The sequence below is a fragment of the Apteryx rowi genome, unplaced genomic scaffold, assembly GCF_003343035.1.
Source record: "Apteryx rowi isolate R43461 unplaced genomic scaffold, aptRow1 scaffold_322, whole genome shotgun sequence".
NCBI lineage: Eukaryota > Metazoa > Chordata > Aves > Apterygiformes > Apterygidae > Apteryx > Apteryx rowi.
The window spans coordinates 945,944-969,063 of NW_020449664.1; the positions used below are offsets into that span (position 1 = coordinate 945,944).

Below are 23,120 nucleotides of genomic sequence, written 5' to 3' on the forward strand. Positions count from 1 at the left end.
AACCAGAGAGTTAAGACACCAAGTTAAAGTTCCTGCTCATTCCCAGCACATCCTGGCTTTGTTTTAGGACCTCTGGAAAAGGACTGGCAAGCAGACCTGGGGAGCCTCTGTGAAATAACCCCTGCTCTGCGACGCGTGTCCAAAACAGGAGAGAGGTGCCGTCTCCTCTCACCGGTTGTCCGCAGCGTAAAGCTACGGTTCCTGCTGGGTTTAGTCAAACGGGCCCGTTCCCAGCGATTCGGTGCAGGCAAATCTAATGCAAGCAAGGCTGGACCGATACCAAGGTCAAAAACATTGCACAGGCCCGACCAAACAATTTAACCAAAATCAAACCTGCACTTCTTGGCATAGCCAGAGGCACGCTGTGATCACCACCCATGGCCAACCGTCCCCACCAGCTCCCTCCTCGCGCAGGGGACAAGGCAGGGAGCCCACACGCACCCCGATCATCACAGCAAACCCGGGCAGCGGCCTCATGGGTGTCCACGAAGGCGCATGACACACCACGACTTCACGTCAGCTTCAATTTTTTCGTTTAAATAATATTTCGGTTACACTAAAGGCATCTCTCAGCTTAAAAATACACGTTTAAAACTGAGTTTGCAGCATGACAACTTATGGTAAGGTCCGTACTTACAGGCATTTTACAAAAGGTATTGATTAAATGGTCTTTATGCCAATAGTCATGACTTAAAGGCTGCTTTTTCTGAATAATGTTTAGAATCAGAAACAAAACGTATTTAGCTTTTGAAATCAACTTAAATGACTATATGTCACAACAGTGTCCCATGACTGGGGACATTATATCCAGTTCGCCCAATGAAGCAAATGGTGGTATTTACGTTTTTCCATGTTGGTTTTTCAGTTTATGCAGCACAGAAAGCTTTTCCATGTGATTGTTTTTCATTTCATTTTAGCTAGAAACACAGAGAGTATATTTTCCTTGTTATTTGCACTGATTCACTCACAGCCAAAAGAAGATTTGAGAGCTGAGAAAGTTAGGAAGCTTGCTTTTCTCACCCAATCTATGAATAAAACCCTGGTGGGAAAGGAATGAGATCTCATTATTCTAAGAACTTCAAGGATTTGGAGCCAGGTTTCCAAATGTATTAAGGTGACTAGACATGAAGAGAAGAGAGCAAATGTCAGACTCCCACTGAAATCAAGGGGAGCTAAACAGATGCCTAAACCGCTCAGGCAATTTTAAAACTTCACTAGATACTTTCTTATTTTCTGGCATCTAAATACCTCTGAGAATTTGTGATGAGAACCACTAACGCAGATCAAATCTTCCTTTGTTTAAAAGATCAGTCAGCTTTAAATACAAAAGATATATACTGATAAATTACTTTTCCTCTTTTGTATCCAGTATATTTAAGGAACATTTATTTAAGTGATAAAGACACAATTTAAAAATGTTATTTTGCTTTAATTTTAATTGAATTTCAGCTCCCATCCAAATGCAGTTTGATACAAATCAAAATAATATAAAATAATCATATGTTCATAAAAATATCACATCCCTTTTCCTACATGCAAAAACTAAAACTTGAATGTATTTATATGAAGCTATCCAACTGCTTAAATAAACATTCATAACGTATCTTCCCATGAGCAAAAGCACCATAGTTAGCGTAAAGATTAGGGTGATTTGCAAATCAATATGTTCGAACGGCTATACTAACCAGAGAGAAGCCAGCTTTCTCTGGGGAGGAAAACCAAGACACAGCAACAACTCACGCAAATAAAATTAAGGACTAGAATAAGACTCGCCTTGCTGCTTTACACTGGCGTTTCAAGCCTCTTATTTCTCACGCGCCTTCCTCGCCACCACTTTCCACAGGCCCAGTCCACCTCCGTCACGCCACCGGCGGAGGCGGCTGGGCTGGGGGACCGGAGCGCCGGGTTGGGGGTCGGAGCGCCGGGACGCAGCAGCCCGGGCTCCGGCTGCCCCGGGAGCAGGGCCGACACCGGCTCAGCGAGCTCTCCGACGCAGCCGAGCGCACCACCTGCTACGTTCCCTACCGTGTCATCTGGAAACCTACCGAGAAGGAACTCCTTCACAGTGTTGCCATTCCCAGAAAACGAGATGGAGGAGTCTAGTGAGAACAGGCAGGAACTGAATACCTGGCTCTACCCTCGTCCGACAGCCTGGGACGTCCAAACCCCAGCAACCTCTTGCTCCAGCTCCTCTCATGCAATTACGAAGTCTCCGGTGCTTCAGCTCAATTTGCTTATCATTACCCGAAACGCTCCGTGTCAGCAGATGACTGCTAAGCGAGTTTGAGGCATGTTTGCAAAAGTGAGAATGAGGTTAATCGTCAGGAATGTTCTTGGGGAAGGAGCGGAGCGCAGCTCCCAGCTGTCCAGCTGGCAGCCATTGTGTCGAGTCCATTATCCTCCATTAGCAAGAAATTGCAAGAAAAATCAACAGCCTCCAGAAAAAAGAAAAAAAAAAAAAAAGCTCATTGACAGGAAACTGGTTCGAGGGAACAAGCTTCTCTCTCTTGAATCGAAATGAATGAAAATAAATGAGATATTCTTCTTGCAGAGAAATTATTCTAACTGTCACTTACTATTCATCGCAGGCTGGGTGCAGAGGGAAGCCAACCGCAGAGGCCCAGCTCTGCTGTATCAAAGAAAGACTAATCTTTTCTCAGGGTCTGGTTCGCTCCAAGCACCAGCCAGAATTAAGACAAACCACTCGACTTTCAGGGCATGGCAGATGCTGCCGGGACACAGTCGCTAGGAAGAGGCTTGCTGGAAAAAACCCTCGGCACCAGCAGCCTGACAAGCTCTCGCAGAGGCTATTAGGCAGCAGCACATAGACGTGTCATTGATTCCCACAAAAGCGCCAAATAATTGATTTCATTACGCACAAGAAGGTTCAAACGAGGCTGCCTCAGTGCTCCTCCGAGCACCGTTTGAAGCGCTCCAGACAGGAAGACGACTGAAGCCCTGCAGTGAGATGTTCTGGTCCGTGGTACAAGCCCTGGAGGAGGGAGAGGACGGGGCACGGGACCTCCAGCCGTTCCTGCCACCCCGCAGACAGCGACTCCCGGGAAAGCCCCCCTCTCCCAGCGACAGCGTCAGGCGCTCTGCTCCAAGCGCTGCGCTGGGGCGGCGCAGACACCGCAGTCGCTACCGGGTTATTCTCAGTTTGCACCACCGCGCTGGCTGAAGACAGCGTGCACATGGTGATGCCCCAGGAGTTGGTGCTGCTGCACAGCACCTGCACAGCCGCACGTCCATTCGTGATACTTTCCTGCAAACCCGCTTCACCCTACAGCATTTACTCCTGGCATTAACAGGTTCCTTCTTCTCTTCAATCTAATATTCAGGGAAACAACCGCATTTAAAATAGGATTGCAGATCAGACTGACAGCAGGGCACTGCAGCTTCAACGGGAGCTCCCAAGCTGCGTTTGGATGGCCTGCTCCCTCACGAGCTGCCAGCCCGTCTCTCCTGGGGAACATCGCACAAGACAGGGCGCTGATATTCCCTAAGAAACGGCTGAGGGAACAGCCGGGGCAGGAGGAGAGACGCTGCTTTGACCCTGAAACCAACACTGGGAGGAGCAAGTCCCTGGAGCGGTGGGTAGAGGGACTCCTTTGATGCCTCTTTTAGGAATAAAGTTTCCCACAAGACATACGAAATCCGGGTCCTAAGACTTTGGAAAAAATTATTGAAAGGAAAAATTAGAAGAAAGTCATAAAAAAACGCTACGTAGGCCAGTTTTAAAACACAAGCCCTTTAGTACAGGTAGCAACAGCAGCACCAAAACATCACCCGTCTGCAACCGCGCGCAGGGAGGCCTCGTGCGCCAGGCAGCGGTCGGAGCAGCCGCGGTGACGCTGGGCGACATCCGCAGCCCCTGCCTCTGCAGACAGCCCGACTGCCGCGGCTGTGCACGACACAGAGCTCCTCCGCCGCCGCAAAGGAGGGAGGGAGGGAGGGTGCGACGAGGCTCTGCACCCCTTCATCCCGCTGCGGCCTCGGCTCTGGCAGCCCGGGCAGCCCACGGGCTCGCGGCCATTGACGAAGGAACGGGGCGTACGGGGCTCAGAGCGACCACGCAGCCTGTCCCCAGGGACACGGGGACGCGGTCCCGTCCCTCCCGGGCTCCCTCTGCACCCTGCCGTTGCAGCCAGGCAGCACCGCCAGGGACCTCCCGCACCAGCCTGCCCCGCTCCAAAACGCTCCCCAGTCGCCTGCCCCAGCCGTTATCGGAAGAGGACGCTCGGTCAGACGGACTGCAGCCACCCGGGCCAGCCTGCTTTCCTCTTAACCATGAAACCTGCCGCCGTGCCCCTCGTTTGTTAATTTGACTGGGTACGGAAAGAGGAGTGCAGAGACGGGTGACGTGTCTCCTGCAGCAGAGCAGCAGGACAGGCCTTGTTCGTACCTGGGTTTTCAAATGCTGGTTAATTAACTTTGATATTTTTATTGCTGTAGAGGGAGTCCAGGGATGCAGACGGAGCTGATGGCAATGAAAAACAGCCTGCGATATGTCACCATTGCTGTCCATCCACAGGTTTCAAATTCTTGCCCAGGCTTTGATCACCTTTAGCCACTGTTAATGCAGCATGTTTTTATCTGCAATGCAACCTCGTCTGTCTAGAAAGGAGCTGCAGACCCTCCTCGCACACCACTCCCTCCTCGGGCTGCATGCAGCCACGTCAACACGCTCTCTCCCCCAACTCGCTCTCAAACGCGAGTGACGTGCCTTTGGTCGAGGTCCTCCACAGCTTGTCCCTACCCGTCCTCCACCACCCTCCCCAGCATCACCGCAGCCACAACGCCAGCTCCCATCGCCCAGGCGCGTCTCCAGGCGACCACGGCCTCGGCGTCTCCGCAGCTCCTCGCGCAGCGCCGCGCCGGCATCCTCCCTCCCGTTCGTCGCAGACCCCTCTCTTGCTCTAACGCCTACGGAGAAGTTGACGACAGCTTCGCTGCTAACGCGCTACAAGTGTTGTCTACCAAACTGGCTGCCGCTCGCATTGTTTCTTCATCCTCCTCAGTCTGTCTGCATCCGTCTGCCCGCGCTCACCTCATCCCTAGGTTAGGTCTGTCCTACGCTTCCGTAATTGCGCAGTATAACAGGATCTCTATCCACGGTTATCGCTTCTGGGGTCTATACTAATATCGGTCATCTACAACAGCCGTGGAACATGTGCTGCTAATAATTGCTGGGTTTAAGTGTGCTGCTTCTCTCCCCTTCAAGGTGGCAACATCCCAAGGCTTTTGGCAGCACAGTGTCCTTTCTGGACATTTAGGTAAACGCCAAGATTTTTCTGTCCATTCTGAAGTAAAAGGGAATTGTGTTTTCTAACAAGCATTTTTGCGTACTCCCATTTCAAAACGGTCTACTGCAATTCAGTGGGAAAGATCTATAAGGAACGCCACTGCCTGCGGGTCCCCAAAGGTACAAGGGAGCGAAGCCGACTGACTGGTTTTACCTAGTCACTCTGTTATCCCCGGCAACCTAAGAAATCCGTTTCCTCGCTTCGTAGAACAAGTCCACTGGCACTAAAAAGAGGGAGTTGATTTTGATTTTTTTCTTAAATTCTTAAATGTCAGGTACGAATCATGTTTCAACATCGTTACCCTGACAAAAAATTAAAGCAGGATATGCTGCTGCTAAAAGCCACACGCCAAAGACTGACTAGTTTTGTACTCTCCTCTCATCCCAACCAGCCCATCGGCCCCAGGCCTAAAGATCTCACGTACACCACAGCCCCAGGAGGGGTCCCACGATCCCGCGCCCTAAAGCTATTCCCTCACAGCACCTGCAGATGCTGCATCTAGGAGCAAACAATATTTCACTGCCCAAGAGCTTAAGCATCACTACAAAAAACACGTAATCCATCCCGTTCCCGTGACTTTAGAGACGCGCGCAGCCTGCGCCGTACCGCAGAGGAATCCGCTCCGTGCATCTGTTTTCCTGCAGGAAAACACCAGCACCCTCAATGCACAAGAAGCAGCAGAAACCCAGGCCGTGGTCGACCTAGACAAGCAAGCCCGTGCAAGCGAGCAGCCGTGCAGGAGGGAACCGAGCAGCATTCCCTGAGCCGTCTCAGGGACACCTCGCAGCACGCTCAAAGCGGAGCCAGGGCTCGCCTTGCCCTGCCCTCGCGCGCGCGCTTCGCCACAGCATCCCTCCGCAGGGTTGCGGCTCGGCCCTGGAGCCCCCGCCGCCCCCAGGGCCCTGCTCCCGGCAGCGCCAGCCACGCCGACAGCGGAGGTGACAAAGCAGAAGCAGGCGGTACCTGGGTCTTGGCTCGGGGTCTGCCGTCCCCAGAGGTTTGCCTTTTGTCCTTCTGCTCGGCCAGCTTCCTTCCCAGAGAGGAACCCATGTCCCGCCACTGCGCCCCGCGCTCGCCGCGCGCCCGGCTCTCTGTGCCCCCGTCATCCTCAGGCAGGCTGCAGCGACGGGCGTTGAGCACGCACACGCGCGCGTCCCAGCCTCACCCTCTCCAAGCAAAACAGCGGCAATCTGTGCCGGGTGGGTACGTCGCACCGCCACCAGCCTTCGGAGCCGTCATCTCTCCAAACAGGCAGCCGGCGTGAGTCTCTCACAGGCGCGCGCACACACACACACACACACACACACACATCCTCGCGCTCTCCCTCTGCGACTGCCTCCTCTTCTTCCCTTCCACTGCATTGCTACGGGGAGCAGCCTCAGAGGCGGGCTGAGGTCTCCTCTCCCGCGGGCTGATCTTCAAAGAGCACGAGTGTCACAGACAGCGGTGCCACACGGAGGCAGGACAAGGGCCGGCCAAAGGAAATGCACATCAGCATCCTCTTGGCAGGAGTCGATGGGGAGCAGCAGCGCAGTATCTCACCAAGATGCCATATCTTAGTGGCAAGGGACATGTTAAAAATTTAAAAAAAAGAAAAAGAAAAAAGAAATCCTCCACGCTATTTCTAAGTGAAGCTTCAAGCACAGAGATTAAGTAAATATCAATTAAAGTGCATTTATGGTAACCACACATTCTTAGGGGAAGTCCTCAGATGCTACCACTTGGATGTCCCTGTCACAGGCATCTTCGGCCCTGCCTTTAGGAAATCCAGTCCCTACACGGCAAGGCTCACGAGTACTGTGATTCATATCTCCTGGCGTTGGGAAGATGCCGAGAGCTTTCCAGATTTGCTGCCTGGATATTCTTATGCCACTAGACAAAATCTTCATGAGTCAAATCTGAACCCTAACAACAGTTTGTTTCTTGTTTCTGCAGCTCTGCAAAAGGAAGACGGGGGACCTGCTTCTTCCCATGAAGAAGAATTTCACCTGGGACAAGCCCTTTGGGAGAACATTTCCTTCCCTTCTGTTTCACATCTGTGGCTCCATCTAGCTCATCTGTTGCTGTTTTATGTGTTAACTGAAAACTTACAACCCTTTCCTGCCTCTCTGTTGAGGAGCATATGTGACCAGAAGCAAAGACAGCTCCGCAGCACCCTGCAGACCTGCATTCACGTAATACAGTAACAAGGAGTCTAGCAGGGAGTCCTGGAAATCTCCTGCAATCCTACATTCTTCTTAAATAGGAAATGCCCAAAGCATCTCTGCACTTTCTTCCACAGCTCAGGGCCTTCTAAGCATGGGCCACCCCACACGAGGTGGAGCCTCTCCGCATCACCACTCTCTGACCCTGGAGCCCCAGTTCTCCGCTGACTCTCCTAGGAAATGAGTCAAGCTCAGCGTGGGGGCTGAGGACACCTTCATACCGCCTAGCTATTTGAACGCTGCTCAGCACATTAGAGCCATCAAGCTGCGCACACAGCTCCTGGCAATGGCCAGCCCTGCTGCTGGTGCCCCTCCTTGTTCCTCCTTCCACCCACGGTTCCCTGTATGCTGCTGGCCCTGGCCTCGGAGGAACCAGCACCAGGGGGCTGCGTGCTGTCTCAAGGCAACATTATTAGTAGTAGCGGAAATCCTCTCGTGGTTCCAGGCTACCCTACAATTATTGCTCTTAGTTTCTTAGATGAGAAACAAAGTCGGGGGGTCACCACAGCTGTCTGGGGAAGAGCAATGCGAGAGGGTGTCCAGCCAACGTGCGCCCAGGGACTGGTCACTGTCAGCATCCCTGACCCTGCAGCAGTGACCAGCTGTGCCTGGGCAGGGTGTCCCCAGCCGCAGAGCCTGGGAGCTTTGGCGAGCGCCTCTCCTCCCAGGGAGCACCACGGTGTGGAAATCACGGGCATGCAGCTCAACCTTCTCGTGACGCTCCCTGCCTTCTAAACACACAGAAGTCCTCTCCAACACCTGCACAGTTAATCTTTACAAACGCCCTGATCACTGCCCATGACGTGTGGGGGGTGCAGGATACCAAGGGCACTCTGCACACGTGAATCCTGCCAGCAAAATCCTCATCCGCCCGCAGGGGTTAAAGCCGGGGACGAGGCAATGAGCTTGTGTGCAAAGCGAAGGCACGCCGCAGTCGCTCGCTGGGGGAGGGGAAGGCGCGCTCCTCAATGCGCACCATTGTGCTCGCCGAATAAAGCGTCTCTTCAGCCGTCCCATCATGTGTTGCTCCTGCCCCAGCACCCCAGGGAAAGCTAGCCCCGAGCTCCCCCGCAGAGCCCAGTCCAACTGCGCGCCCAGCCGCCAAGCACACACAAGCAGTGCGACTCTATTCCCACGCTGGCACCCGGCAGCAGCTCGGTGGGGACCTTCAGCTGCCCCCAGCCGAACTACCTCAGGCTTTGGCAAGCACCGTGCACTCCTCAGGGGTGATGCGTGGCCTGGCAAGCGGGGAAGGCTGAAACGTACCAAGACCTGGTATTCTCTCTGTGATAGACCACGTGCCATTGGGACAGACTGTCTGTGCTAAACATGCTTACCAGGGCTTCGAGCTCTTGGGCTAGACTCCAGCCTTACCTTTGTATGGAGCTTGGCAAACTGCTTGTCATCCAGCAAACTCTGGGTGTACACACGCCTTTTGTACCGGAACTGCAAGAGGGAAGAACGTCAGATATATGAGAAGAACAAAACCCACCATCATCATCATACACCTCTTGAGCAATTCCAGTAAAGGATGCCTTGCATGAAGACATTCAGTCTAGATCTGAAAACAACCACAGATAGAAAATCCACTCTTGTCTTTCATAATTTCTTCTAATAGTTAATCACTTTCCTCACTAAAGAATTCTGACCAATTTTTCATATGAATCTGTCTGGTTTCATCTTTCAAAAGGTGTGGGGTTTGTTCCATTTGTTCTGCTTCTCCCCAGTAAATTAGGGATCTCTCTAATAGCAGATTTTTTTTTCTCCCCAGAAAAGTTTACACAAGTAATCTAGACCTTCCTTTAAGCAGATTGAGCTCTAAATCCCTCACTGAAGAATCTTCTTTTCTATTCGCAGATCGTTTCTGTTATACTTTTCTATGCCATTCCTCTTTTCAATGTCCTTTCAAGTGCGTTGACTTTCCCCCCAACACTGCTCCAGTAACAACCCCTTCCATCCCAACCACTCCTAAAACCAACTCACCACTTGTCAGTGTTTGCATTGAAGGGTTACAGGATTGTTTTTTGCCACAGCATCACACTGGGAATTCACTGGAATTCATTTTGGCTCGCTTGACCAACAGACTCAAAATTTTCTTCAGAAACTTTGTTTTCCAAAAATGAGAGCCCCTCCTTTGCAAACAATCCTTGTCCCCATATGTTTGTCATTTGGCTGACTTAAAGTATACTTCAAGGGTCTCTTTTACCAAATGATCTAGACAACACCATCTGCATCATTATATTCTCTGCCAAACTTTGTTTCATCAGACTATCAGCAGTGATTTCACACTTACACCCAGATCCCTGGTGTAACCACATCAAGCTTGATGTTGGTCCCTAAGAAACTGCACTAGAATTACCTCTATGCAGTGATGATCCCAATGACAACTGCTTTTTATCATTGGTTAGCTAGCCAGTAATACGTTCTAATGACATATTATAGTGCTAAGCCTGAATTTGAATATCACATAGAACAAAATCAAGCACCTCCAAAAGTCTAACTATGTTACCTTTGTATAGCTATCTTTATCGAGCAGAAATATGATTTCCTTAAAGAATGAAACTGTATTTGTTTGAGGAGATGTTTTTTCCATGCATTAGTTGTATTCCTAGATTTTTAATTTGCTGTGAACTTAATCCTCCATCAACATTTCATTATTTTGACTTGAACTGGTCAAAGTTATCTTTGGCCTAAAGTAACCAAGCTCATCCCATTTACTTTTCAATACTGGCAAAACATTAGCACATTTTCAATCTTCTGCAGTTTCCTCTGTATTCCAAAACTTATTACAAACTTGTATTACTGGGCAGATGTTTCTTCACACGCTTTTTTGCAGCATTCCAAGGTTAAAATTGTCAGGCCTGCTGATTTGCAAGTGTTCATCTCTTGCAGACACTGCCAGGTGTCAGGGTTCACTTGTGCATCCCCGCGCAATGTCACGCTGCGTCATGCAAGCACGCTCTCAGCGGCTCCTCTTCGTCCTCTGACACCAAGTTACAAGAGGTGGCAAATGAACTCCACTCCAGGCCTCTGAGCCCTCTGCAGTGCTTTAGCCCAGGAGAGGCAACACTTCCCTGCTGACCGTTCGCTTTCAGCCTCCTGCACGAACACCCCAGCTCAAGAGGGACTATAACAACCCCCTGCTGCTCTCCCAACTCTCATCCTTGGGGAAACTCCTGCAGCTCCCCCAGATCCCAGCTGCAAATTGCTCCCCACTGCGCGGTCACGGCCAAGGCTGTTGCATCAGCAGCTGTGGGGCAATGGCAATTCACAGCTGTTACCCAGGGGCAAGGCAAAGTCACCCTCAGAAAAGAGTTAAGTTCTAGAACACAGTTCACTGCTCCCAACCAAGCAGCAAAACTTTTGAAGAAGTGACTGAAGCAGGCAGCTGGCTCTAAGCTAGTCACAGCCAGATGGTTTTGCTCTGACAGATCGCAAATGGAATGGATTTGCACTGGGAGGACGTACAGACCTGTAAATTTTGAAAATCTCATTCAAAGTTACAAGGTGCGTGAACTGAACACACAATGTTTAATAATGGCTAGAATACAACTGTGTGCTCGGCATACGAATGAGGTAACTACCTCATCAGGAAGGACACGATAAGCTTCTGACGGTAGATAACAACCAGTAGGCTACTGTGGGATACGGTAATACAATCAACCGCCAGGAGAGCAACTGGACCTCATCACTTGGCAGGTAGACCCCACTGCATGTTGCCTGATCACCAGTCTGCTTCACTGTCATTGCTGTTTCATCCCAGTGAAGGAATCGGGAGTATCTACAGTGATCCGCAACAGAGTGAAGCCAGCATCTCGCCTCTCCAGGGAACTCCCGCAGATACCTTCTTTTTAACTCCATATTTCTTCTGTCATTATACACAAAAACTCATTTATCTGATGACTTTCACAGGCAGCCCTGAGGGCTAATGCATCTCTGGGGCTCAAGAAACCTCAATGGTATCAGCATAGGATTAATGTCCTGTAAATAGGTTCTGGACTTTTTGTTTTCCAACATGATTCTCAAGTGGTCAGCTGCTATTCTTATCAAGTTATGAAGAATCAATGTGACACACAACAAATATCCATGTCAAGCCTGCATTTAGATTGCATGCTAAGATATTATGTATGGACATCGTACGAAATCCTACAAAAACAAAGCATTAACGCCTATATGAGGAACGTTAGGGAATTTACTACCTCATAAGTTTACTTGCAAGCATTCTTAATGTTCCAAATGTTTCTGTGTATATTAAATGTTTGTTTGCTAAGAAATTGTGTAGTACTCTCTTTCCAAATTAGCCAGGATTGGTTATAATAACTGCATTCATGTTTGCATTTATAAGAACATGCGTGGTTTAACTGTTTAATGCTTTCTAAATAGACTCTGTGGGTAGAATATAGCAATGAGATTCCTCAATGCAGAGGTCCACATGCAGGTAGCTGAAGTCCCATTAGAGCCAATGGGGATCTCTGCAGCAACAGCCAACAGAGCCTAAAAAAATGCTTCAGCTCACCCTAAAATAGACACCTACACTTGACCGACTGAATCCTTGCCCAAGACAAAACCATATATGTGTGTGTACATATATTAAAAAAAAAAAAAAAAAAAAATAGCTACCTCCAAGTAGGGGACAGGAGTATCTGGATTCAGGGGGTACTCCCTCAGCAGGCGCTCCTCATCCAGAAACTTTCCAGCCCTGCCATTGAAGGCTGGCTGGAATAGTCCATAATTCAGAACATCCTTCAGGCTGTGGTTCAAAATGCAGAGAATGCGCTGTTTGGAAACCCATACAGGAACGTCTGGATTTAACCGTAGACACTTCTATGGAGAGAAATAGAGGGCAATTAGAGGCGAGCATCATCAGGGCCCTGTAATCCATAACCATACCCAGGAACAATACTAGTGATAACAAGGAGAAGGATAAAATGGGAAAAATCACAATCTTTTCCATGTCAGTTGATTAGTGGAGGGAAAAAAATAAGATTTCTACAATTAGAGAAGGGTAGGACTTAGCATATTCCCCTCTAACCCATTTTCTGGGGCTCAGGGCAGACTCAAGCCCTGTATTGTATGAAATCCCATAAGATATGAGAAGTCCCGAAGAGCATTGCATGGCAATACTAGCAATACTGACAATTAATAACAATACAATAGTAACACTCCATTTAAATATCCTTCTGATAGAGTGTAAGGAGTCTATCGAATACTGCGGAAAGTTTTCATAGGTGTGCAAATAAAGAAGTTGTAAAACAAAGTCATTGTAAACGCTGTCGGGAACCCAACAAGCTCTTCAGTCATTTGGAGAAGAGACCCTGACGAGGAAAACAGCATTCAAGCACTAAAAATCATATTCCTAAATTTCATCCCATAACACACAGGAAGTTTCCCTCGTACGGTAAACAGCTTCCCTCCGTCCTCAAGGCTCAGGCCATCATTTTAAGGCTGTATTTCCTACAGCTGTGGCGTTTGCTGCAGCGCTCCCCCACCGCCCCCGAGCCCGCTGCGACGCCGGCTGGGCAGGCAGGCGCAGGAACCTGCCTCCACCCGGAGCCTGCCACGGTTTTGCAGCACGGACGCAGGTGCTTCGGTACTGTTGCTGCTTCCTTTCCCTTGTTCCAGCGGTTTCAGAGCAACAGCAGGCTCTGCACAGCATCCACTCTTGCAGGCAAAGAGCAGAAAAGCAAAGGAACCCCGCAGTGGTAATACCAGCGGTCTGTCTCGGCAACAGCCCGTTCCCATCAGTAACCGCGGCTTCCCCTTCCAGGCCCCTATTTTTATATTTCGGCCTTTAACCTTCTCTCATTCCAGTCACTTTATTCCCTTCCTTGTTCATTTTCTTCCCCCCTCCACACTTTCTGGGGGAGGAGGGAACAACATCTAGTCGTGCTTCGGCGTTCCATTTAAGTCACTGCCTGTCAGTCTCGTTTAAGATTCCCGATTTTTGTCGGAAGACAAAGTGAACAACCACCCCCTGTTCACTTCCTTCCTGCCTCTGCAGCGCTCCCCCAACACTCACTGCTTTCCCAGGCTAAGAGCCTTTGCCCATTCCCACAGAGGACACCACACTTCTGCCCATCCTTGTTATTCTTTCCAAGACCACTATCTCATTCCCGGAACAGGAGACCAGAAGTGCTCGCAGCAGTCAAGGGGTAGGTGCAGCACGGATTTATACTGTGGCATAACCATATTTTGCTCATGAACGTGTTGAACAGTTGAGGCCTGAACACAGGTGTCTACTTGGATTCCGAAACAGAAGCTAACAGACAGATTTGGTCTCCACCTTCTCCACAGGCACCGCAGCTCTTCCAAAGAGCTCTAGCGGATCCGCAGCGCCTGAACTCCTTCTGCCACCAGTACGTTGACTTCTCCCAAAGAGACTGAGAGAAGACGAGCATTCACCCTAGGACCTCAGAAGTAGCTGCACATCCTTGCTCACTCTTTCCAGTAGTCCTATCTTCTACTGTAACATTTAACCTAAGAGGCTGTTTTGGCCCTCTCTCCCCTTAATAGCATCTGTTTGGTTCTGTGAATTAAACAGGCACCGTTTTGAAAAATTAAACAGCTTCGCCCGGAGAAAAGTAAACGATCCTGCTGAGGCACATGGTGGGAGACAGCAGAGCATCTGTGTTGGATTGCGCTGTGCCAGTCCTGGTCGTCTCCGCACCGCCATCCTGCAAAGCAATCATGTAACACAGAGAGCCACCGCGCTGATGCGATGTCTCATTTTTCTCAGGCAACGACAACTCGCGCTTGGCAGCGTGTGTTCGTACTGCAAACAGAGGTCAACGTTATCTATTTCATCGCTGACCATCAGCAAGCCAGCATGCTTATCCACTGCTGCGTTGTCCTATAGCAGGTACTAAGGAAGAGGAGGCAGCTTGCTGGTACAAGAAATCAGGGGTTCAAAACCTTTGAGAAATGTCAGCTTAGTTCTGTTCCAGCCTGCAAAGAGAAGTGGAATATGAATCATTTTTTCAGGGACCCTTCAATAAAAAGCCAAACACTGCCTATGCCTTGCTACATGCTTATTCAGCCTCTAGGGCTCTTCCTCACTGTCAAATTATGCTTTTCAGCACTAAAATACGTGGCTAACAGAAAGACCATGGACCGACAAACACATGCAAATGCGCACAAGTACAAGCACCAGCGGAAGGAAGGTTCCAGCATAAAAATTTTCGAGTTTTATAACAAGCTTTACATTGCAGAGATACAGACTGTAGAGTATTAACATTTCATATTTAAGAGCGCAAGCAACTTCCATCTTCTAATGTGTCTCTTCCGTTCTCTAACTTGTGTCGGAAATCAGAAGGAAGATGCTTACTTTAGCTGTTAGGTCAAAATGCTACACAGTCCTTTGTGGGCATAATCCAGCTATTTAAACGTCTACTTATGACACCGCAGACACCGTCAGCCCGTCCTGGCTGCACAGCACCCACAACGGCCGCTGCACCCCGGCGGGAGGCGGAAGGAGGGCGAGAGGGAAACAGGGCCAGAAGATGGTAGGAATAGCAGCAGCATTGAGAACAAGTTGCTAACTTTTGTTCATAATCACAAGCGATAATTTTTTCTATACAATTATAAGTTGTGATCACAACAATCAAAGCCTTAGAAACAACTCCTGAAAGAAAATGATACAGATTCTCAACTTTTAGAGAGCGTGGATGACTCTTTCCTGAAGAAAGAGCTCACAGCTTTAGATTCAATCCTGCGCAATGCGCAGGATGATAGACAAGATCTATTCAAGAGCCACCCTGCAATAATGACAATAAAGAACTCAAACTCAACAAATCCGTAAGAGCAAAAAAGCCAAAAATTATTCACCGAAGAGCACAAAAATGAGAAAGAGTTGAAAGGAAATTAAAAGAAGCAGCTGAAAAGGTAATGTGCTTGCAGGCAGTAGGGAGTATATTTCATTATAGCACATTAGAAGCGCAGAGCAAATGTACGGCAAAAATGAAAAAACAGCCACTAAGAGGTCCCCACAAAAAGATGGAACAGTCAAATCAACAGAGCAAAGCAATCTATTGAAAGCAGAAAGATTTCCTTTACTAGAAGGAAGAAAGTAGAAGTTGCTTCCGAATGAGAACAGAAAAGAGCATAACTGACAAGCTACATGCAAAATGACAACAATATTAAAGACACAAAAATTAACAAACGCACAGGAAGAAGGAAGCCTGAGGGAAAGTAGGTGAGGCCAGCAAGCGATCAAGAGGCAAGAGTCACTCAGGGAAGAGTCCCTGAGGGCCCCCCCGTAAGGATCCTCGCTGATCACCACCGCAACGGATGCCGTTGCAGAAGGACTCACAGACAGGGAATAAAAACTCTCTCCCGTGGAAGTGTGAATAGCGCAGATTTGAGAGCACACCTGCAAGCAGCACCGGATCAGCCAGGCCGACGGTGTTCGGCCGGGAGGTCTGAACGCACTCCAGTGTGAACCTAGCGAGGCGCTCGCTGTGCTCGGCAGTGCGTCGCGCACACCAGCCGTGCCGAGGGAGCGCGGGACGGGCGACAGCGATCCGTAGGCATGTGTAAAACAAGTATAGGTGTGGGGCTCAACATTTATGTTGCTGAGAGATCCACTTGTTTTCTATGAAGTCCTACCTCCAAAATCTACCAAGAGAGCTTGGAGGAAACCTACAGGTGCGAGAATAAGACCAGCTTGCTTAGCAATTTGCACTCTCATTTTCAAACCATTTTCAGCAAGGTCCTTTGCCAAAGGCTCCTGAGAAACTAAACTGCCACAAACAAGATTTCACTGGCAAAGTCGCATAAGGACCTGTGCTGGGATTTGAACCAAAATGACGTAGAAACGGCCATTATGATGCTCGTAAATTGGCAGCACATCAGGATCTTCTGTATCGCGTGCGGCTCTGGTTACCCCATCTTTTCAGGAGACAGCAGAAACAGGAAAAGTAAAAGGAAAGACGACAAGGGTGACCAGAGGCACAGGGCAATCTCTAGGGGACAAACAGTGCACACTAAGTCAGAGCTCTCAGCCTGAACGAGAAATGGCCTGGAAAGGATACGCAGAGCTCCACACCTCTCAAACGAAGCAATCACGATGGGAGAACATCAGTTCCTCATAACCCAGGGACTGGGGTACCAGCTACGGGATCAGACAGTACGTGTAAAACGAACAAGCCCAGGCAAGTTTTTTGCCTCTCTGTAAATGACTTTGCTTGGTTTTCTCCAATTACACTTTTTTTTCCTCCAATTATTTGCTAAAAGCCTATCTCCTGAAGGAGCAGTTTCAGCAGCTACCTCTTCCTGTGATCTGGGAGGAGATTACTAGTCCCCTGCCTGTTCTTGTTCCACCAGAGTGTGTTAAATCCTCCAGGACCCTCCTCCAGCCGTGCTCCGTGCACCCATGCCCCAAAGCCTCCGGGCTTGCCTTGCGCATCCCATCAAAATGCTGCACGACAGTTCGTTTCTCGCAGAGTTTTCATCTCAGGACACCGCAGCACACTTCAGACACCTTTGCATCTAACAACTTCCACTCATATTTTCAAATTCATCTGAGAAAACATAAGGGCTTCAAACACTTTTCTTCAGGAAAAGATGCAACTCTACACGGGCTTATCCTACCCCTGCGGAGACAGACACAGGGCCCACAGAAGCAGGAAATAAAAAAGTGAATTCTAACATGCATGCAGTTTTATAGACATGCAATTCTTCTGCTTGTTTTTTTCTTCCTTTAAATGTAGCCCTAATTTGGAGATTTCTTGAGAAGACCAGAGAAAGTGAAGCCCGAGAGGGATCTAAATAATAAGACAGTAGCAGCCTTGCATTCATAAGAAAAGGAGCTACTGCAGTACCAGAATTCAGTAGAGTTCCTATGAACATCCAGCATTGTGCCGGAGACAGATAGGAATTGTTCGAGTTCATGAGGAAATCCAGAAAAGATAATAGAGGCTGCGTAATCCTCCGGGGCAGCTCTGTTGCCGGCTTGGGCTGGGTCTTGGCCGCCAGCCGCCCCGGCGGAGACGGGGCAGAGGAGCCGATGGCCAGAGCGCCAGCAGGCCGGCAGCAGCGGACAGTGCCCACACTGGGAGGAGAAGACTGGTGCTGTAAAACAGCCCAGCGTGGGAATCGTCTGGAGCGTTCCCACCGGTGATATCGTCAGCCCTACCACCAGCCCTGCGGGGACATGGGACAGGCAGCACCCCACGCATGGAGCAAGATATGTGGAGCCAGCCCTGCTGCAAGGGGACCCGAGACTGCGTGGGCACCTCCTGCACAGCTTTTCTCCACTCGGACACGCAGGCTCAGAGAGGGAGCTGGGTTTGGAAGGGACGGGCAGAAGCGAGAACCACTCCGCGTTGGAGTGGAGAAGGTGAGGGGAAATAAGCACAAGCTTCCTGGGAGCTGGAAGCTGGCAACGGGGAACTGGGACCGTCTTAGAGAGCAAGTTGTGTATGAGGACAATATGGGAGCATCTCGAGAGCTTAATTTGCCTCCTGAGGAACGCTTCGGCCCTGCCATCGGATGTGCCGCAAGGCTACGCTGGGAGAAGTGACCTCCACCAAAAGGGAATATGATAAAGACCAGGAGGGAGGTTCTGAGCTCACAGAGGAAGGGAGGTCTGGTCACAAGCCCTTCTTGCAGAGTCACATGCTGGAGATAACAGAGTATCCCGGCTCTCCAGGTTTTCCAGAAAGATGGTCACTACTTCCAAGCTGATCTCGAAAGATGTTGCTGACTGTTATACACAAAAGTTGCATCACTTTCTGCAATCTGCAGCCTGAGACAGGAAGCCGTCCATAGTGGCAGCAGACCTTTTAAAAATAAGAGTCCAAAAGCCACCTTATTACAACTCTTCACTGGTACTAACCATCCACATCTTACAGTCCCACCAGTCAGTGCTACCAGAGGAGCAGCTGCCTCTGATATAAACGCAGCTTGAAATGAATGTTTAAAGAGATCCAGCTTCTGATTAACTGTAAATGACTGGTTCAGGCCAAAGCTCCCTCTTACACAGAGCTACAACAGCTTAATTATTAGCCACCTGCATGGAAGGGGCTGCTGAAGAGCAAAATTGCCAGCCTGTTTCATCCAACTGCTGAACTATTCATAAAGAAAAGACAGTGCAGAGGAAACGCAAAGGAGTTTTGGACCTGTAAATCAAGCTGATTCCATTAAACAATCTGAGACAGGTTCAAAATATGACTATTATTTTCAGAGACCTGGAACTGTTTATCTATCTGCCTCACTGTGCCATCACAACCAGAGCCACAAACAAATCAATGTCTAACTTTTGATTAGACGGAAAATGAGGACCTGGGAAATACAGAGCAAATCAAGTTTGCTAGAGAATGGAAAAGGACATACTGTAGTGGGCTTCACAGCACATATTCAACATGTCCTCTGATTCACCAAATTTAAAGCCAAAAAGGCCCATTAGGTCATCTAGTCTGAGCAATAGATCACTGCCCCATAAGTTTCAATCAGTAACTCCCATAATGAGCCAAATTACTTGAATTTGGATAACGTAGTTTCCTGAAAAGCATCCAGCTTGAGCCTAAAAACATCACATGATGGAAAACGCACTCCCTCCTCAGACAGATTAATAAGCCAAATGCTCATCCTCACTTTTAAAAGATATGTCTTAATTCTTACTTGATTTCTTTTGTTTAAACTTCTGACTATTATTTTTTGTTACATCTTTTTCCACAATACTGAATAGCTCTTTAGTATTCAGTTTCTTTTCACAGTGGTGCCCCCCATTTAATGCAGTCACCTCTCAATCCTTTTTAGGGTGAGCTAATGAGACAGTCTCTTTCAGTTCATAAATTATAGTGCATTTTCCTCAGATCTCAAATCAGTTTTGTTGCTCTTTTCAGAAACCTCTTTAATTTTAAATACACTTTTTAATGTGGGAAATTCAGAGCCAGAGGCAATATTCTAGCATCTGTCTCTCAGCCATCATATACAGCTGTAAAATATTGTCCTTACCTCTTCTCACTATTCCCTTGCTTCTATCTCCAGGCATCACATTAGCACTTTTCAAAGCACATGGCAGTGTGGGTTCAGTTTACTTTTGACCACTCCATCCCCTTCAGATGGCCAAATCCTACATCCTTCCCAGAACAGTTCCCTGTTTTGTAGATCTGGCATTAGTCCTTATTGCTAGCTGTAAAACCTTGCTTTTGAATGAACTAAAACATAATTTTAGTTCTAAAAGCTCTAAATTACTGTACGTGTAAATGCAAATGAGAAGATAGGGATGCAGCATCTAACAACCCTAACACAGCAATTGCGGAAACTGGAGGAGCATGTGAGAAACGGACTGCAGAAAGTGGCCAGACCTCGTGCATTCCCTAAATAGCGTGCCCTTTAGCCACTGCTAGAGACTGATACTGGGTCAGACAGACCACTGGTTTGGCCCAGCAGGGCTTTTTTACACTTTTATATATGGCAGGTACGCCCACATCTTTATTCATAACTCCACTGCTGCTTTTAGTCCTACGAAAAGTTTGTCAACAGAGATATTTACTTCTGCTTCCTTGCTTCAAGCTTAACATATTGCAAAACAGTCATTTCTAAGGCATCCTAATAACTTGATCCATCAGGATCATATGGATCATAAAGATCCATAAGGAACTAAACTACTACATTAACCTCCAAGTCCTTTTCCAATGCTGATGCATTCAGTTTAGACTACTGCACAAGCATAAGTCTTTTATGTTTCTCTCTTCACATCATCAACAATGATCTTTATCTACCCTTCTATTATGCTTGTATTAACCTGATTAGGTCGCCCTGAATATCCTCTCTAGGTTCGATCTCCTGAAGATAGCTTTGTATAGCTGAATAGCTCTACAGACCAGGGACAAAAGGGAAGGTTCTCACCTGCATAAATAACGGATTAAAAGATGTGCAACAAGGGGAATGAAGGCACAAATAGACAGTTTTCACAACAGAGGCCAGCGGGAGGCCAGAGCAGATTCCCACAGGATTTGTGCCAGTGCCCGTGCTGCTCGCAGGTCTGGGATGATCTGGGAAGGGGAGGTACGCTCTGAGACAACCGTGAAGTGACCAAGTGAGAGCCAACTACAAAACCCTGCGGAAGGGCCTCACAGAGCCAGATCAACCCAATGTAGGTAAACACAAAGTAAAGCATATGGGAAGAAAAAAATTCTAATGGCAGGCTCCGAGCTGACTATTGCCTGGCTGTGACCGGCTGGCCTGCAACCCTATCAGGGCAACGCTCAGCAGGCAAGCAGAATACCAAGAACCGCTACCGAAGGACCAGAAAACATGGTTGCATCGCCGCGTACACCCTTGTCACGCCTGTATCCTGAATGCTCTGTGCAGTCCTGACTCCCCATTTCAGAAGGGCTATAACAGAAGCGGAAAAGTTACAGAGAAGGATGATCAAGGGCTTAGAGCAGCTTCCATGTGAAGTTCAACTACACAGACAAGACTCTTCAGTCTGGGAAAGTGAAGACTGGGAAGGAACATGACAAAAACCAGAAGTGGCACAGAGAAGATAAACAGGTATTATCTCCTTGGGAATTGAAGCAAACACCACAAGACGAGGTGACAGATACGGTATCTTCATTAGATGCACTGACACTGATCAGTTCAACAGCATGCCCCAGGGTTCTGGCAGTCTACTCCAAATTGGTCCCCCAGGTACCTTTTCACTTATACAGTCATGATCACAAATCAGCATTGTGTGCATCATTTGTTATTTGGCTTAACCCAGTCAGAACACCCGGTCCAGATCTGACTCTAATTACAATAACTCTTAGTTTACAGTTTACTACCACTCATTTCTTCAAAGTTACAACTTCTCTTATTTTACCGTAACCTACAGCCCTTCTGCCTCAAGGTCTCAACAACCAGTCTAATTCTGTGGCTGGCTCCTTTTTCTTCGTACTAAAGAACTCCCCAAGACTTTTGCACGTGCACCATGTTTGTTACAACCTGCATCGCTTCTGTTAACATACGCTAGCTCCTACCCACTAACAGCAAAGTCGCTTCCAAAACAAAACTCAGGAGGGCAGTAAATGTAACTAGCAGATTCAAAGCAGGACAAAAAGCAGTATTTCTTCACCACCCAGCATGTGTTCACCCATGGAGCTCTACACCACCAAATCATAGACTCACGTCAGGGGAAGGGGTCCCCTGGAGGTCTCTGGTCCTGGTCAGAGCAAGTGGTTCCTTAGAGCTATGGCCAAGTGAGTGCTGAATACCTCCAAGGTCAGAGATCCTATGGTCTCTCTGGGCCCTTGTCCCCTGTCTGACCACCCTCTCGTCCATGTCTGACCTGCCTCTCATCCTGTCACGTGCACCTCCAAGAACAGTCTTGCTCCCTCATTTGTCCCCACTCCCATCAGGCTGTCGTGGACAGCGTTAACATCTCCCCTTTGCCTCTCTTCTGCAGGCTGAATCAACCCCACTCTCTCAGCCTTTCCTCATATGTCCTGCACTCCAGCCTCCGACCACCTTGGTGGCCTCCACAGGACCAGCCTCAGTATTGCAACGCCTGTCTGGGCCTGGGGACCCCCAAACTGGACCAGTGTCCAGATGGGTTTCAGCAGTGCCAGACGGAGGGGAGCAGTCCCTGCCCTTGTTCTGCTGGCTGCGCTTGTGCCATCGCAGCCCAGGATGTGGTCGGCCTTTGCTCCAAGGGCACGCTGCCGATGCCGGGGCTAACGGGGTCCCCCAGGACCCTCTGGGCCTTTCCTGCAAAGCAGCTTTCTGGTCAGTCTTTCCCAGCCTGTCTTGCTGCACAGGGTAATTCCAGCACAGGGTTATTCCAGCCGGGGACAGGACTTGGCATTTTCCTTTCCTGAACTCCATGAGGCTCCTGTTGGCCCATTTCTCCAGCTTGTGGAGGTCCCTCCGAATAGCAGCCCTGCCCTCCTGCATATCAAGAGCTCCCTGAGTTTGGTATCACCTGCAAACTTGCCGACAGTGAACTCCATCCCACCATCCAGCTTGTTAAAAACGGTATTACATGTTATGGGCCCAGAATCCATCCTTGAGGAATTAGCCAGTAACTAGCTACTAGCTGGACTTTGTATCTATGATCACCGCCCTTTAAGCCTGACCTGCCAGACAACTTTCCACCTACATTATCATCCACTTATCCATACCATCTCTGTCCAGTTTCGCTGTAAAGATACTACGGGAGACCGCATCAAAAATCTTCCTAAATTCAAGGTAAACAACATTCCCTGCTCTCTCCTTGTCCACAGAGCCATCCGTCTCATTGGAAAGGCAATCAGGTTGGTCAGGCATGATTTACCCTTGGTAAATCCACACTGACTGTTCCCAGTCACCTTCTGTCCTTCATGTGCCTGGACAGGGCTTCCAGGGGGCTTTGCTCCATCACCTTCCTAGTGACAAGCATGAGGCTGACTGACCACTAGTCCCCCACAGCGTCCTTTTTGCCATTCTTGATGCAAGGGCTAAGAGCAGACAAGCATTCAAAATACAATTCTACAAGTTTCCAAAAAAGACATCAGCTGGAGATTATTAAATATACCCACCTCTGGCCCAGGGAGCCCCTGAACTGTTAGAGGCTGGGACAGTTTTCTGGGGAGGTGTCACTGTGTGTTTGTCCTACACGTATACCCTTCTGGACAGCTTTGGTCCA

The 23,120-nt window shown here is 48.8% G+C and overlaps 1 protein-coding gene across 1 annotated transcript in view; it reads right to left on the bottom strand.

The window, feature by feature from the left end:
* The window catches only part of SHANK3 (SH3 and multiple ankyrin repeat domains 3), a 341,151-nt gene extending 318,389 nt beyond the window's left edge, over nucleotides 1-22,762 (bottom strand). Inside the window, exons 1-4 of the mRNA XM_026071167.1 lie at nucleotides 22,596-22,762; nucleotides 20,755-20,851; nucleotides 12,131-12,334; nucleotides 8,885-8,956 (exon numbers count right to left, since the gene is read on the bottom strand). Coding sequence (XP_025926952.1) covers nucleotides 8,885-8,956; nucleotides 12,131-12,334; nucleotides 20,755-20,851; nucleotides 22,596-22,762 — 540 coding nt within the window. The remainder of the gene's footprint in view (nucleotides 1-8,884; nucleotides 8,957-12,130; nucleotides 12,335-20,754; nucleotides 20,852-22,595) is intronic.
* Nucleotides 22,763-23,120: the final 358 nt, after the last annotated feature.